Genomic DNA, 17,510 nt, shown 5'->3' with positions numbered 1-17,510 from the left:
AACCTCACAGAGACACCCACAGAAAAAACACACCCTCACAGAGACACCCACAGAAAACACAGACATACACACCCACCCTCACAGAGGCATCCAGAGAAAATACACAAAGACAAACATACACACACCCTCACAGAGACACCCATAGAAAAAGCACAAAGACATACCACACACTACCCCTCACAAGACATCCACAGAGAACATACACAAAGACATACAAACACTCACCTTCCCACAGGGACAAAAAAAAGAGTAAATTTATGCTTACCTGATAAATTAAATTTCTTCTATGGTACGACGAGTCCACGGATTCATCCTTTACTTGTGGGATATTATCCTCCTGCTAACAGGAAGTGGCAAAGAGCACCACAGCAGAGCTGTCTATATAGCTCCTCCCTTAGCTCCACCCCCCATCATCGACCGAAGGTGCAGGAAGAAAAAGGAGAAACTACAAGGTGCAGAGGAGGTGACTGAAGTTTAAAATAAAAAAAATATATCTGTCTTAAAATGACAGGCTGGGCCGTAGACTCGTCGTACCATAGAAGAAATTAATTTATCAGGTAAGCATAAATTTACTTTTCTTCTATAAGGTACGGACGAGTCCACTGATTCATCCTTTACTTGTGGGATACAATACCAAAGCTACAGGATACGGATGAACGGGAGGGACCAAGACAGATTGTTAAACAGAAGGCACCACTGCTTGAAGAACTTTTCTCCCAAAAATAGCTGCCGAAAGAAGCAAAAGTATCACATTTGTAAAATTTGGAAAAGGTATTAAGCGAAGACCAAGTCGCAGCCTTACAAATCTGTTCAACAGAAGCATAATTTTTAAAAGCCCATGTGGAAGCAACCGCTCTAGTAGAGTGAGCTGTAATCCTTTCAGGAAGCTGCTGTCCAGCAGTCCTCGTATGCCAAACAGATGATGCTTTTCAGCCAAAAAGAAAGAGAGGTAGCCATAGCTTTTTTGACCTCTACGTTTTCCAGAATAGACAACAAACAAGAAGATGTTTGACGGAAAGCTTTGGTTGCTTGCAAGTAAAACTTCAAAGCACGAACCACGTCCATTTTGTGCAACAGGCGCTCCTTCTTAGAGGAAGATTTAGGACACAGAGAAGGAACAACAATTTCCTGATTGATATTCCTATTAGTAACAACCTTAGGAAGGAACCCAGGTTTGGTACGCAAAACCACCTTATCAGCATGGAAAACAAGATAAGGCAAGTCGCATTGCAATGCAGATAGTTCAGAAACTCTTCGAGCCGAAGGAGATAGCAACTAAAAACAGAACTTTCCAAGATAGAAGCTTAATATCTATGGAATGCATAGGTTCAAACGGAACCCCTTGAAGAACTTTAAGAACTAAATTCAAACTCCATGGCGGAGCAACAGGTGTTAAACACAGGCTTGATTCTAACTAAGCCTGACAGAACGACTGAACGTCTGGAACATCTGCCAGACGCTTGTGCAGTAGAATTGATAAAGCAGATATTTGTCCCTTTAAGGAACTAGCTGATAGCCCCTTCTCCAATCCTTCTTGGAGAAAGGACAAAATCCTAGGAATCCTGATCTTACTCCATGAGTAGCCTTTGGATTCGCACCAAAAGATATTTACGCCATATCTTATGATACATTTTCCTAGTGACAGGCTTTCGAGCCTGAATCAAGGTATCTATGACCGACTCAGAGAAACCCCGCTTTGTTAAAATCAAGTGTTCAATCTCCAAGCAGTCAGCCGCAGAGAAACTAGATTTGGATGCTGGAACGGACCTTGAATCAGAAGGTCCTGTCTCAGTGGCAGAGTCCATGGTGGAAGAGATGACATGTCCACCAGGTCTGCATACCAAGTCCTGCGTGGCCACACAGGTGCTATCAAAATCACTGAAGTTCTCTCCTGTTTGATTCTGGCAATCAAACGAGGAAGGAGAGGAAATGGTGGAAACACATAAGCCAGGTTGAACGACCAGGGTACTGCTAGAGCATCTATCAGTACTGCCTGAGGATCCCTTGACCTGGACCCGTAACAAGGAAGTTTGGCGTTCTGACGAGACGCCATCAGATCCAATTCTGGTGTGTCCCATTGCTCAATCAATTGTGCAAACACCTCCGTATGGAGTTCCCACTCCCCCGGATGAAAAGTCTGACGACTTAGAAAATCCGCTTCCCAGTTCTCCACTCCTGAGGTATAGATTGGCTGTAGATGGTAAGAGTGAGTCTCTGCCCATCAAATTATTTTGGTAACCTCTATCATCGCTAGAGAACTCTTTGTTCCTTCCCCCGATTATTGATATATGCTACAGTCGTGATATTGTCCGACTGGAATCTTATGCCTGAATTGCGTTGAAATATCTCTCTCAGTTCTAGAATATTTATCGGGAGGAGAGCCTCCTCCTGAGTTCACAAACCCTGTGCTTTCACAGAATTCCAGACTGCACCCCAGCCCAATAGGCTGGCGTCGTCGTCACTATGACCCACGGCTGGCGTGCGGAAACACATTTCCTGGGACAGATGATCCTGCGACAACCACCAAAGAAGAGAGTCTCTGGTCTCTTGATCCAGATTTATCTGAGGAGATAAATCTGCATAATCCCCATTCCACTGTTCAAGCATGCATAGTTGCAGTGGTCTGAGATAAAAGTGAGCAAACGGAACTATGTCCATTGCCGCTACCATTAGTCCAATTACCCTCCATCACTGAGCCACTGATGGCCGAGGAATGGAATGAAGAGCTCGTCAGGTGGTTAAAATCTTTGATTTCCTGACCTCCGTCAGAAAAATTTTCATGCCCACCGAATCTATCAGAGTTCCCAGGAATGGAACTCTTTTGAGAGGGATAAGTGAACTCTTTTTTACGTTCACCTTCCACCGTGAGATCTTAGAAAAGCCAACACGATGTCCGTGTGAGACTTGGCTAGTTGGTAAGTCGACGCCTGAATTAAGCTATCATCCAGATAAGGCGCCACTGCTATGCCCTGCGGCCTTAGAACCCCCAGAAGGGACCCTAGCACCTTTGTGAAAATTCTGGGAGCTGTGGCCAACCCGAAGGGAAGAGCCACAAACTGGTAATGCTTGTCCAGAAAGGCGAACCTGAGGAACTGGTGATGATCTTTGTGGATAGGGATGTGTAGATACGCATCCTTTAAGTCCACGGTGGTCATATATTGACCCTTCTGGATCATTGGTAAAATAGTCCGAATGGTCTCCATCTTGAAGGATGGGACTCTGAGGAATTTGTTTAGGATCTTGAGATCTAAAATTGGTCCTGAAAGTTCCCTCTTTTTTGGAACCACAAACAGATTGGAGTAGAACCCCTGCCCCTGTTTCTGTTTTTGGAACTGGGCAGATCACACCCATAGTATATAGGTCTTCTACACAGAGTAACAACGCCTCTCTTTTTGTCTGGTTTACAGACAATTGAGAAAGATGGAATCTCCCCCTTGGAGGAGAATCTTTGAAATCTAGAAGATACCCCTGAGTTACTATTTCTAAAGCCCAGGAGTCCCTGAACGTCTCTTGCCCAAGCCTGAGCAAAGAGAGAAAGTCTGCCCCCTACTAGATCCAGTCCCGGATCGGGGGCTACCCCCTTCATGCTGCCTTGGTGGCAGCAGGGGGCTTCTTGGCCTGTTTACCCTTGTTCCAAGTCTGGTTAGGTCTCCAGACTGCATGGATTGAGCAAAATTCCCCTCTTGCTTTGCAGCAGGGGAAGAGGTAGAGGGACCACCTTTGAAGTTTCGAAAGGAATGAAAATTATTTTGTTTGGTCCTCATCTTATTTGTCTTATCCTGAGGAAGGGCATGGCTTTTCCCTCCAGTGATATCTGAAATGATCTCTTTCAGTTCAGGCCCGAATAGGGTCTTACCCTTGAAAGGGATGGCTAAAAGCTTAAATTTTGATGACACATCAGCAGACCAGGACTTAAGCCATAACGCTCTATGTGCTAAAATGGCAAAACCTGAAATTCTTTGCCGCTAATTTAGCCAGTTGAAAAGCGGCATCTGTAATGAAAGAATTAGCAAGCTTGAGAGCCCTAATTCTATCCAGAATATCATCTAATAGGGTCTCAACCTGAAGAGCCTCCTCCAGAGCCTTGAACCAAAAAACAGCAGCAGTAGTTACAGGAACAATGCAACGCTATAGGTTGGAGAAGAAAACCCTGATGAACAAATATTTTCTTTAGGAGACCCTCTAATTTTTTTATCCATAGGATCTTTGAAAGCGCAACTGTCCTCAATAGGTATAGTTGTACGCTTAGCCAGGGTAGAAATAGCTCCCTCCACCTTAGGGACTGTCTGCCACGAGTCCCGCATGGTGTCTGATTTGGGAAACATTTTCTTAAAAGTAGGAGGGGGGAGTGGAACGGAATACCTGGTCTATCCCACTCCTTAGTAAAAATGTCCGAAATCCTCTTAGGGACCGGAAAAAAAACATCAGTGTAGGCAGGAACCTCTAGAAATCTGTCCATTTTTACACAATTTCTCTGGAACTACAATAGGGTCACAATCATCCAGAGTCGCTAAAACCTCCCTGAGCAATAAGCGGAGGTGTTCTAGTTTAAATTAAAAGCCGTCATATCTGAGTCTGTCTGAGGGAAACATCTTTCCTGAATCAGAAATCTCTCCCTCAGACAGCAAATCCCTCACCCCCCAACTCAGAACATTGTGAGGGTACATTGGATATGGCAAATAAAGCGTCAGAGGGCTCAGCATTTGTTCTAACACCAGACCTACTGTGCTTCCCCTGCAACCCAGGCAGCTTAGATAAAACCTCAGTGAGGGTAGTATTCATAACTGCGGCCATATCTTGCAGGGTGAAAGAATTAGACTCACTAGAAGTACTTGGCGTCACTTGTGCAGGCGTTAATGGTTGTGACACTTGGGGAGAATTAGATTGGCATAACCTGATTCCCTTCTGACTGAGATCATCCTGCGACATACTTGTAGTAGCTAAAATATGTTCTTTGCAATTTATTGACCTTTCAGTGCATGAGGGACACATTCTAAGTGGGGGTTCCACAATGGGCTTCTAAACATATTGAAACAATGACTTTCGTCAATGTCAGACATGTTGAACAGGCTAGTAATGACTACAAACAAGCATGAAAACACTTTATTTAGTGAAAAAAATAATCTTAAAAAAACGGTACTGCGCCTTTAAGAGAAAAAAAGCATACACGTTCTGCAAAACTGCTTTAAAATGCACCACATTTTTTATAGCAGACTCAATATATGTAGTTAAGTTTGCCCCACAAGGAAATTTAACATTTAACCCTTTAATGTGCAAACCGGATTGAAATAAGGCCTAAATCCGGAAAAAAACACCCCCAGCACCTTGCCACAGCCCTGCTGTGGCCCTACCTTCAAAACTCAGTGTCAACCATTTTTTTAACTAGCCCCTTATGCAAGCTAAGTAATGTCTTTCTATAGCTCTTAGGATTACTGCTTACCCTTACCCTCATGGGGATACTGTCAGCCTTTCTGAAATACACAGTCTCTCCAGAAAAAAATGACTGAACATACCCCACTGCTATAAAGCATGAAAACGTTCCTCACACTGAAGTTTCTTGTACCCCTCAGCCTCTGTGGGAACAGCACTGGTTCTTAGTTACAAATGCTAAGATCATCATCTCCAGGCAGAAGTCTTCTATCACTTTACCCTTCCTAGTACTTAGAATAGGCAAAGAGAATGACTGGGGGGTGGAGCTAAGGGAGGAGCTATATAGACAGCTCTGCTGTGGTGCTCTTTGCCACTTCCTGTTAGCAGGGAGGATAATATCCCACAAGTAAAAGATGAATCCGTGGACTCGTCGTACCTTATAGAAGAAATACATACACACTCATAGAGACACAAACAAAAGCATAAAGACATAAACACAGACACCCACAGAAACACTCACAGGAGGTAACATTTCTGCACATTGCATTCCATAAATCAACAGTGTGTGACATGCATGATAAAAAAAAATTGCAGAAATTAAGAGATCATTTTTTTAAAAGAAATCATATTTGTAAATGTGCAAACAAAAATAATTCTGTGAATTCAAAATTGTACATTAATGATCTGGGTAGATGGCTAGATGATGAAAAGTACTTTTAAAAGGTTGACATATGTTTGTTTGTTTTTTCCCAATTTTCCCCAACCAAGAGCACCACTTCAAATATAGTGTGCAAATGTTCCCATCTGTCAGCTGTACTTATGGATTTGAAAATGCTGTACTCTATATAGGTCTTGGTGGAACCATAAGCTGTGGTACTCATACCATTAGATCTGGTTAAATGCAGGATTTAGGCTTGTTGGTATGTATTTCAGCTGCCGATTTGGTTAATTCCGAGAGCGAGCGCTGAAAAAGTGCTTTGAGTCCCACTGGAGAAAGGCGCTATATAAATACTAGTTATTATTATTATATTATTATTATTATATATTTCAAATTAAGTCAGCTGTAGTGTAAACTGAAGAGTTTTAAGTTAACCTGTCTCATTTCAAACACTGAGCAATCTTAGTCTGAGAGTATAACATTTTATACAGATGTATAAATCTTAGATAAAATGCCTCCTTGCATCTACAAAGTCCTTGCATAAAGGGGCAGGAAACTGGAATGTTATATATATATATATATATAAAAAAAAAATGCATATCCGCCAAAAGGGCACCTACCATTTGTGTATTGAGGAGGAAACATTTCTGCATGGTTTTACATTTCCACATCATTGTCAAATAATCAGAAATACACTGCTGCTAAAAAAATGTGTTTTTATGGACCCCTGGCCCCACCATACAACTACTACCACACTGAAGTTACAATCCGAAATTGCACAAAGAAATAAAAAACATTGCTAAGTAAGTCCTACCTCCTCTGCAAATGAAAGTGATCTGCCGTTTGACTCAGGCACACACTGTACAATCAAAGTGCCAAGTCTGTCTCACACTGTGCATAGTGGTTTAGTGGCACACTCAAAAATCCTCTCAAATGCTAATACTTTACTCCTTGTAATAACATTTCCCATGCTCAATTTAGCACCTCTGCTGTAGTACCCACTGGTGGGTGCCAGAATGGGGCCCCCTGGCCATTGGGCCCCTGACAGGAGTCACCCCTGTCACCCCCTGATGGCGGCCCTGATGATGACTGTCTTCACTGTGTTCAATGGTATATCTAATGCCTTGGAGATTCTTTGTACCATTCTCCTGACTGATACCTTTTAACAGTGAGATCCCTCTGATGCTTTGGAAGCTCTCTGCGAACCATGGCTTTTGCTATAGGTTGCGACTAAGAAAATGTCAGGAAGGACCTACTAGAACAGCTGAACTTTATTTGGGGTTAATCAGAGGCATTTTAAATGATGGCAGGTATTTAACATGATTTTGAATGTGATTGCCTCAATTCTAAACACAGCTACATCCCCAGTTATAAGATGGGTGTGCACACTTATGCCAACCATATCATTTTATTTTTACTTCCCTCCACCTAGAAGTTTCAGTTTGTTTTTCAATCAAATTGTACAGTTCATAGGTCACATTAAAAGGTGGAAAAAGTTCTGAAATGATTTATCTTTGTCTCATTTTTTTACATCACAGAAACCTGACATTTTAACAGGGGTGTGTAGACTTTTTATATCCACTGTATGTATGTATATATATATATATATATATATATGATATTTTTTATCTCCCTTGTTGAAGAGATTTTACTCTTGCCAGTGCCATATTGTATGGTACTATGTCGGTTTTTAAAAATAAAAAATAAAAAAAAAAAATATATATATATATAATTATAATGCACTTTGGTAGCGCACGGAAGTCTGTGATACAGGAGTCCCAGGTTCACAATCTGGGCATAGCTGTGATAGCAATTCTGTGTGACAACATTTGTCTAATGGGTTATTCCTTCTTATCTATTTTAGATAGGATTGCATAATGTTTCCCATATGAGAGAGTAATATGTCTAGGACTGATACATCTTGTCCTATTCCAACTTTTATTTTTATTCAGTAGCTTGCAGTTCTTTTTTTGAAGATCTTTGAAGGTTTTCTCCCTGTTTTTGTGTGCGGGAGGTCATGGGATTGAATCCACCCAAAAGATTGGTTTTTTTTTTGATAGATCCATGACTGGGGTTTTAATCCTGAAGGATGCCTACCTACCAAGGATCATTTTTTTTGTCTCCTTTTGGATTAGCCTCTGTTCCCCAAGTCTTCACAAAGGTTGTGGGAGATCTGTTAGAAGTAGCCAGATCTCAAGGAATTGAGGTGGCGCCATGCCTGGATGTTATCTTGGTTCAGGAGCTATCTCTTCTTTTAACGAACAGTCATATAGTATAGTAATTGTCTCGTCCTCTTGACACGCAGAAGGTCCTAGGAACAGGGACCAAGTGGGGGTTGTTTATGCTACAATCCGGAGGTGTTTGTCCCATACGGAATTTTCTGTTCTCGGTTTTCCGCTCTTCTGGTGGTGAGAGAATCTGGACACGTGTTCCTTAGTATCAATTACCCTGGATATTTTAATTTGTTTTGTTTTTTTGGGGGGGGGGCTGGGATCTTAGACTCGATCTCCATGACGTTTTTTCTTCTTGGAAGTCAGAAGTCCCAATCTTCTTTTTAGTTATCTGTCCGACCCTTGGGGGGAGGGGGGGGGAGGGGTATGTCTGTTTTGGTCCCAATGGGGGTTTCCATCGCCATTCTTCTTTTTGTTTGCTTCCATCTGAGACTCCTACAGTTAGGGCTTGCTCCAGTCAATGGAACGGAGTCCACTCGGACCTCTCTTAGAGGTTAGTCTTAGACATCTGGATGACAAACCCTGTCCTGGTGGCTGTCTCAGGACCATCTGTTCCAGGGATCATGATTCCTGAGACATCTTAGAAGAGGGTGTTTACGGACACCAGCCTTTTCAGGCCTGAGGTATAGTTTGGAGTTCCTTTAGAGCTCTGGAATTTTAGTATCAGAAGGAGTTTGACTTCACGATTAATATCCTAGAAATGGGAGAAATTTTCAATGCTCTGACAGCTTGGGACCAACTGCGTTCAGTCCGGTTTATCTCGGTGGTGTATGTCAACCACCAAGCTATGAAGGAAGTGTCTCGCATTCTTCAGTGGACAGAGTCTCACATTTGTTTCTTTTCTGCCATCCAGTTTATATGAGCAGGCAGATTTTTTATCCAGTGGCTCTTCATCCGGAGTATTCTCAAGGAGGAGTTGCACCTCCTTCCTCGGGTGATAGCCCATATCAATCAGGAGCGGTTTTTGGTGATTTTAATTGCGCCGGCTTGGCTTCTCAGTATTGTTTGCGGATCTGGTGAAGATGTCATTCTTCCACCGTGGAAGTTGCCTCTGAGGAAGGACCTTCTGCTTCAGGGTCTTTTCCTACAGCCAATCCTAGATTCTCTAAAGCTGACTGCTTGGAGATTGATCTTCTAGTCTTATCTAAACAAAGGTTTTTTTCTCCATTATTCAGGCTCATAAGTTGGTATCTCGCAGGATTGGACCATAAGGGGTGGCATACATTCCTTTTCTGGTGTGAGTCTAGGAGATTCACTTGAAATCAAGTGAGGTTTCTCCTCATTTTGTCCTTTCTTCTGAAAGACCTGGAGAAAGGTCTGTCAGTCTGTTCTCTGAAGGTTCAGATCTCTGCCCTTTGGTTCTTCTTATCAGAAGTCTGGCAGACTTGCCGGATATTAAATCCTTTGTTTAGGCCTGAGTTAGACATAGGTCTGGGTTTAAATCTGTGGTTCCTGTGTGGAGCCTTAATCTTGTTCTTTGGGTTCTGCAGAGGCTCCGTTTGAGCCATGTTATCGGTTGATATTGAGCTACTGTCTTGGAAAGCTTTGTTTCTCTTTGCTTTTTTCTGCTGCTCGTAAGGTCTCAGGAGTTTTCGGCTCTGAAATGTGACCCTTCTTGCCTTATTTTTCATGCGGATAAGGCGGTCCTTCGTTACCATATTATGTTTTCTTCAAAAGGTGGTTTTTCGAACTGCAATATCAATCAAGGAATTGTCAGTCCTTCGCTCTTCCATAATTTTTTTCTCTTAGGGAACGGCTTTTGCTCAACCTGGAGTTGTGCGTGCTCTAATTTTAGTATACAGGCTTACTGAGAGTTTAGTCAATCTTCTGCCCTTTTTGTGTTTCTTGTCATAAGGGCACTTCTTCTACTCTTTCCTTTTGGGTAAGAAGTGTTATTCGGTTGGCTTATGAGACAGCTGAACAACAGCCTCCTGAGAGGATTACGGCTCTTTTTATTAGGGCTGTCTCTTCTTCCTGGGCCTTTAAAGACAAGGCTTCTGTGAAATAGATATGCAAGGCGGCCACATTCTTTTCCAAATTTTCCAAATTCAATGTTTTCTTTGCCTCAGCTGAGGTTTCTTTTGAGAGGAAAGTTAAAGTGCTGGTGCCTTCTGTTTAGGTACACCTGTCTTATTCTCCCTCTCTTCCATTCTGTGTCCTCTAGCTTGGGTATTGGTTACCACTAGTAATTGAATGAATTCGTGGACTCTCCATGCCATTGGAAAGAAAACAAAACTCATGCTTACCTGATAAATTATTTTCTTTCCTGGCATGAAGAGTCCCCGACCAAACCTTAATTTATTTTTAAGATGGCGATTGTCTATTTTAAACCTCAGGCACCTCTATACCCTTGTGTCATTTTCTCTTTCCATATTCCTTCGGCTGAATGACTAGGAGTTAAGGGAAGTGGGAGTGATATTTAACATCTCTGCTGGGGTGTTCTTTGCTTCTCCCTGGTGGGCAGGAGTTGAAATCCCACTAGCAATTGAATGGAATCGTGGACTCTCCATGCCAGGAAAGAAAAGAATTTATCAGGTAAGCATAGTTTTATTTTTTAAAATATTGTGATCAGTAATAAGAGTTTATTTCTGCATAACACATTTCCCATAGTCAGAACCAGAATTTTTTTTCTCACCTGTATGAACCTTCTGATGAGTAACAAGATGAGATTCCTGGGTAAAACATTTCCCACATTCAGCACATGAAAATGTTTCCTTTTCTTTTGTATGAGTTTTCTGATGTTTAATAAGATTTGTTTTCCGAGTAAAACATTTCCCACATTCAGAACATGAAAATCCTTTCTCTCCTGTATGACTTGTCAGATGAGTAACAAGATTTGTTTTCTGAGTAAAACATTTCCCACATTCAAAACATGAAAATTCTTTCTCTCCTGTATGAATTTTCTGATGTTTAATAAGAGATGCTTTTTGAGTAAAACATTTCCCACAGTCAGAACATGAAAATCCTTTCTCTCTTGTATGAATTTTCTGATGTATAATAAGATTTGATTTCCTGTTAAAACATTTCCCACATACAGAACATATATTTCCTGTGTTGCTTCCTTGATTTTGAAAAAGACTGAGAGAAGATACAGCACTATCACTGCGACAAGGATAAGTGCAGTTTGTGAATCCACCTGTTGAAAAGAATATAGTGGTAATAATGTGATTTATCACAACACATTTATTTTATTATGAGAACATTTTAACTGTTTAGAATCACTGCCTACTACTACAAGGGGAGGAGACCAGCTATGACTCCTACACTAAGGACTATTTTTAAGGACTCACCGGCCTCTCATATTTGTCAATATTTTTCGCAAATGTATTTAGAGCTTTTAAAATTGTTTTCACAGAGAATTTTAGTAATAAAATAAATACAGTTTAAACAACTATTCTATTACTTGTGTGTACAAAGCATTCAGCTTCATTTTTTAGAATGTTGCATTCAGAACCAAATAATGTCAGATTATCATTTCATATAAAAAAGTAATATATAATGCTTAGAATAACTATATAGTGAACTTATGCAAATAAACATTTATGGGGTTTCTACAAATTAAGCTTTCTGTAATGTAATTACAAATAACCAGAGCTTTTCTGAAAAACTGGAATTTTAGGAGTAGTTTCCCCTCCAAAAAAAAAGTTGTGAAGGATTGTAACACCGAACAGCAGTAGCAACAGCACACAGGCAACACTGACAGCAGGCTTTAAAATAAAACCTACATGCTGAAAGGATCATCTATCATCTGTGCCCTGTATACCTCAGACAGGTCACACACTTATTCTCACCTGTGCCCTGTATACCTCAGACATGTCACACACTTATTCTCACCTGTGCCCTGCATACCTCAGACACGTCACACAGTTATTCTCACCTGTGCCCTGCATACCTCAGACACGTTACATACTATAAACTCACCTGTGCCCTGCATCTCTCAGACACTCACCTGTACTGATATTGTCACTGATTTCCTGCTTCACAACTTCCAGTTGACTATTTACATAAAGATTGTTTGCTTGTTCAGCATTAAGTTCAACTTCAGTCTTAACATCACCTGCATAGATCATATAAATATGGTCACATTTTAGCCCTTTATAGAACTGCACAATGAGATTGTAATATCTGAATATCACACACGTACACTCACCTGTGCCCTGTATACCTCAGACTTGTAACTAACATACATTTGCCTGTGCCCTATAGACACATCACACATATACACTTACTCTGCATACCCCAGGCACATACGCTAACCTGGCCTGCTTCCCTCAGACACATACAATCAGCTGATCACACAAACTCCCCTGTGACCCTTTGTCGCTCAGACAAGTCACACATGTACACTTACCTGTGCCCTGCACCCTGAGACACAAGTGGATCGTAACCAATATTGTTATCCTGCGACCTTGTGCTAAGAATAGTGTAGAATGTGGTATTACAAGTGGAGGGTAAAAAGGATGACATTTTTATTTAGTGCACCCTATACTTTGAATGGATAACACAGGCTGAGATACTATAGTTCATATTACAAGCAGTGAGTTAAGTGTTGGACTCTAGCGCATTACAACATAGTTCTGAACAGTTTAACGCTTCTGGAGACCTGAAGTATAGTGTTAAAGGGACATGAAACACACATTTTTTCTTTCATGATTCAGATAGAACATACAATTTTACACAATTTACCTCTATTATCAAATATGCTTCATTCTCTTTGTATCCTTTGTTGAAGAAGCAGCAATTCACTACTGAGAGCTAGCTAAACACATCTGGTGAGCTAATGACAAGAGGCATATATGTGCAGTCACCAATGAACAGCTAGCTCCCAGTAGTGTATTGCTCCTGAGCCTACCTATGTATACCTTTCAACCAAGAATACCAAAAGAACAAAACAAATTTGATAACAGAAGTAAATTGGAGAGTTTTTTAAAAATGAAAATTTATGCTTACCTGATAAAAAATGTTCTTTCTTTCATGTAATTAGCAAGAGTCCATGAGCTAGTGACGTATGGGATATACATTCCTACCAGGAGGGGCAAAGTTTCCCAAACCTCAAAATGCCTATAAATACACCCCTCACCACACCCACAAATCAGTTTTACAAACTTTGCCTCCTATGGAGGTGGTGAAGTAAGTTTGTGCTAGATTCTACGTTGATATGCGCTCCGCAGCAGGTTGGAGCCCGGTTTTCCTCTCAGCGTGCAGTGAATGTCAGAGGGATGTGAGGAGAGTATTGCCTGTTTGAATTCAATGATCTCCTTCTACGGGGTCTATTTCATGGGTTCTCTGTTATCGGTCGTAGAGATTCATCTCTTACCTACCTTTTCAGATCGACGATATACTCTTATATTTATACCATTACCTCTGCTGATTTTCGTTTCAGTACTGGTTTGGCTTTCTACAACATGTAGATGAGTGTCCTGGGGTAAGTAAGTCTTATTTTCTGTGACACTCTAAAGCTATGGTTGGGCACTTTTTTATAAAGTTCTAAATATATGTATTCAAACATTTATTTGCCTTGACTCAGGATGTTCAACATTTCCTTATTTCAGACAGTCAGTTTCATATTTGGGATAATGCATTTGAATATATCATTTTTATCTTACCTTAAAAATTGACTTTTTCCCTGTGGGCTGTTAGGCTCGCGGGGGCTGAAAATGCTTCATTTTATTGCGTCATTCTTGGCGCGAAATTTTTTTTCTATTTCCGGCGTCATACGTGTCGCCGGAAGTTGCGTCATTTTTGACGTTTTTCGCGCCAAAAAATGTCGGCGTTCCGGATGTGGCGTCATTTTTGGCGCTAATAGCATTTAGGCGCCAAATAATGTGGGCGTCAATTTTGTCTCCACTTTATTTAAGTCTCATTATTTGTTGCTTCTGGTTGCTAGAAGCTTGTTCACTGGCATTTTTTCCCATTCCTGAAACTGTCATTTAAGGAATTTGATCAATTTTGCTTTATATGTTGTTTTTTCTATTACATATTGCAAGATGTCCCACGTTGCAACTGAGTCAGAAGATACTACTGGAAAATCGCTGCCTGGTGCTGGATCTACCAAAGCTAAGTGTATCTGCTGTAAACTTTTGGTAGTTGTTCCTCCAGCTGTTGTTTGTATTAAATGTCATGACAAACTTGTTAATGCAGAAAATATTTCCTTTAGTAAAGTACCATTACCTGTTGCAGTTCCATCAACATCTAATGTTCAGAGTGTTCCTGATAACATAAGAGATTTTGTTTCTGAATCCATTAAGAAGGCTATGTCTGTTATTCCTCCTTCTGGTAAACATAAAAAGTCTTTTAAAACTTCTCTTTATACAGATGAATTTTTTAAATGAACATCATCATTCTGATTCTAATGATTCTTCTGATACAGAGGATTCTGTCTCAGAGGTTGATGCTGATAAATCGTCATATTTATTTAAAATGGAATTTATCCGTTCTTTACTTAAAGAAGTCCTAATTGCATTAGAAATTGAGGATTCTGGTCCTCTTGATACTAAATCTAAACGTTTAGACAAGGTCTTTAGATCTCCTGTGGTTATTCCAGAAGTTTTTCCTGTTCCTGGTGCTATTTCTGAAGTAATTTCCAGAGAATGGAATAATTTGGGTAATTCATTTACTCCTTCTAAACGTTTTAAGCAATTATATCCTGTACCGTCCGACAGATTAGAGTTTTGGGACAAAATCCCTAAAGTTGATGGGGCTATTTCTACCCTTGCTAAACGTACTACTATTCCTACGGCAGATGGTACTTCCTTTAAGGATCCTTTAGATAGGAAAATTGAATCCTTTCTAAGAAAAGCTTATCTGTGTTCAGGTAATCTTCTTAGACCTGCTATATCAGTGGCTGATGTTGCTGCAGCTTCAACTTTTTGGTTGGAAACTTTAGCGCAACAAGTAACAGATCATGATTCTCATAATATTATTATTCTTCTTCAACATGCTAATAATTTTATCTGTGATGCCATTTTTGATATTATCAGAGTTGATGTCAGGTTTATGTCTCTAGCTATTTTAGCTAGAAGAGCTTTATGGCTTAAAACTTGGAATGCTGATATGTCTTCTAAATCGACTCTACTTTCCCTTTCTTTCCAGGGTAATAAATTATTTGGTTCTCAGTTGGATTCTATTATCTCAACGGTTACTGGTGGGAAAGGAACTTTTTTACCACAGGATAAAAAATCTAAAGGTAAAAACAGGGCTAATAATCGTTTTCGTTCCTTTCGTTTCAACAAAGAACAAAAGCCTGATCCTTCATCCTCAGGAGCAGTTTCAGTTTGGAAACCATCTCCAGTCTGGAATAAATCCAAGCCTTCTAGAAAAGCAAAGCCAGCTTCTAAGTCCACATGAAGGTGCGGCCCTCATTCCAGCTCAGCTGGTAGGGGGCAGATTACGTTTTTTCAAAGAAATTTGGATCAATTCTGTTCACAATCTTTGGATTCAGAACATTGTTTCAGAAGGGTACAGAATTGGTTTCAAGATAAGACCTCCTGCAAAGAGATTTTTTCTTTCCCGTGTCCCAGTAAACCCAGTGAAAGCTCAAGCATTTCTGAAATGTGTTTCAGATCTAGAGTTGGCTGGAGTAATTATGCCAGTTCCAGTTCTGGAACAGGGGCTGGGTGTTTTATTCGAATCTCTTCATTGTACCAAAGAAGGAGAATTCCTTCAGACCAGTTCTGGATCTAAAAATATTGAATCGTTATGTAAGGATACCAACATTCAAAATGGTAACTGTAAGGACTATCTTGCCTTTTGTTCAGCAAGGGCATTATATGTCTACAATAGATTTACAGGATGCATATCTGCATATTCCGATTCATCCAGCTCACTATCAGTTCCTGAGATTCTCTTTCCTGGACAAGCATTACCAGTTTGTGGCTCTGCCGTTTGGCCTAGCTACAGCTCCAAGAATTTTTACAAAGGTTCTCGGTGCCCTTCTGTCTGTAATCAGAGAACAGGGTATTGTGGTATTTCCTTATTTGGACGATATCTTGGTACTTGCTCAGTCTTCACATTTAGCAGAATCTCATACGAATCGACTTGTGTTGTTTCTTCAAGATCATGGTTGGAGGATCAATTCACTAAAAGTTCATTGATTCCTCAGACAAGGGTAACCTTTTTGGGTTTCCAGATAGATTCAGTGTCCATGACTCTGTCTTTGACAGACAAGAGACGTCTAAAATTGATTTCAGCTTGTCGAAACCTTCATTCACAATCATTCCCTTCGGTAGCCTTATGCATGGAAATTCTAGGTCTTATGACTGCTGCATCGGACGCGATCCCCTTTGCTCGTTTTCACATGCGACTTCTTCAGCTCTGTATGCTGAACCAATGGTGCAGGGATTACACAAAGATATCTCAATTAATATCTTTAAAACCGATTGTCCGACATTCTCTGACGTGGTGGACAGATCACCATCGTTTAATTCAGGGGGCTTCTTTTGTTCATCCGACCTGGACTATAATCTCAACAGATGCAAGTCTTACAGGTTGGGGAGCTGTGTGGGGGTCTCTGACGGCACAAGGGGTTTGGGAATCTCAGGAGGTGAGATTACCGATCAATATTTTGGAACTCTGTGCAATTTTCAGAGCTCTTCAGTCTTGGCCTCTTCTGAAGAGAGAGTCGTTCATTTGTTTTCAGACAGACAATGTCACAACTGTGGCATACATCAATCATCAAGGAGGGACTCACAGTCCTCTGGCTATGAAAGAAGTATCTCGAATTCTGGTTTGGGCGGAATCCAGCTCCTTTCTAATCTCTGCGGTTCATATCCCAGGTATAAACAATTGGGAAGCGGATTATCTCAGTCGCCAAACGTTGCATCCGGGCGAATGGTCTCTTCACCCAGAGGTATTTCTTCAGATTGTTCAAATGTGGGAACTCCCAGAAATAGATCTGATGGCTTCTCATCTAAACAAGAAACTTCCCAGGTATCTGTCCAGATCCCGGGATCCTCAGGTGGAGGCAGTGGATGCATTATCACTTCCTTGGAAGTATCATCCTGCCTATATCTTTCCGCCTCTAGTTCTTCTTCCAAGAGTAATCTCCAAGATTCTGAAGGAATGCTCGTTTGTTCTGCTGGTAGCTCCAGCATGGCCTCACAGGTTTTGGTATGCGGATCTTGTCCGGATGGCCTCTTGCCAGCCGTGGACTCTTCCGTTAAGACCAGACCTTCTGTCGCAAGGTCCTTTCTTCCATCAGGATCTCAAATCCTTAAATTTAAAGGTATGGAGATTGAACGCTTGATTCTTGG

The 17,510-nt window shown here is 40.9% G+C and overlaps 1 protein-coding gene across 2 annotated transcripts in view; it reads right to left on the bottom strand.

Moving 5' to 3' along the window:
• The window catches only part of LOC128657405 (oocyte zinc finger protein XlCOF22-like), a 125,960-nt gene that overhangs the window by 59,557 nt on the left and 48,893 nt on the right, over positions 1-17,510 (bottom strand). For both annotated transcript variants that reach the window (XM_053711741.1, XM_053711742.1), the window contains exons 4-5: positions 12,209-12,316; positions 10,895-11,395 (exon numbers count right to left, since the gene is read on the bottom strand). In XM_053711741.1, coding sequence (XP_053567716.1) covers positions 10,895-11,395; positions 12,209-12,316 — 609 coding nt within the window. The remainder of the gene's footprint in view (positions 1-10,894; positions 11,396-12,208; positions 12,317-17,510) is intronic.

This window comes from Bombina bombina, chromosome 4 (genome assembly GCF_027579735.1).
Source record: "Bombina bombina isolate aBomBom1 chromosome 4, aBomBom1.pri, whole genome shotgun sequence".
NCBI classification, from domain to species: domain Eukaryota; kingdom Metazoa; phylum Chordata; class Amphibia; order Anura; family Bombinatoridae; genus Bombina; species Bombina bombina.
The sequence above is the reverse complement of the archived record's forward strand: the minus strand, read 5'-3'. Positions and strand labels throughout refer to the sequence as shown.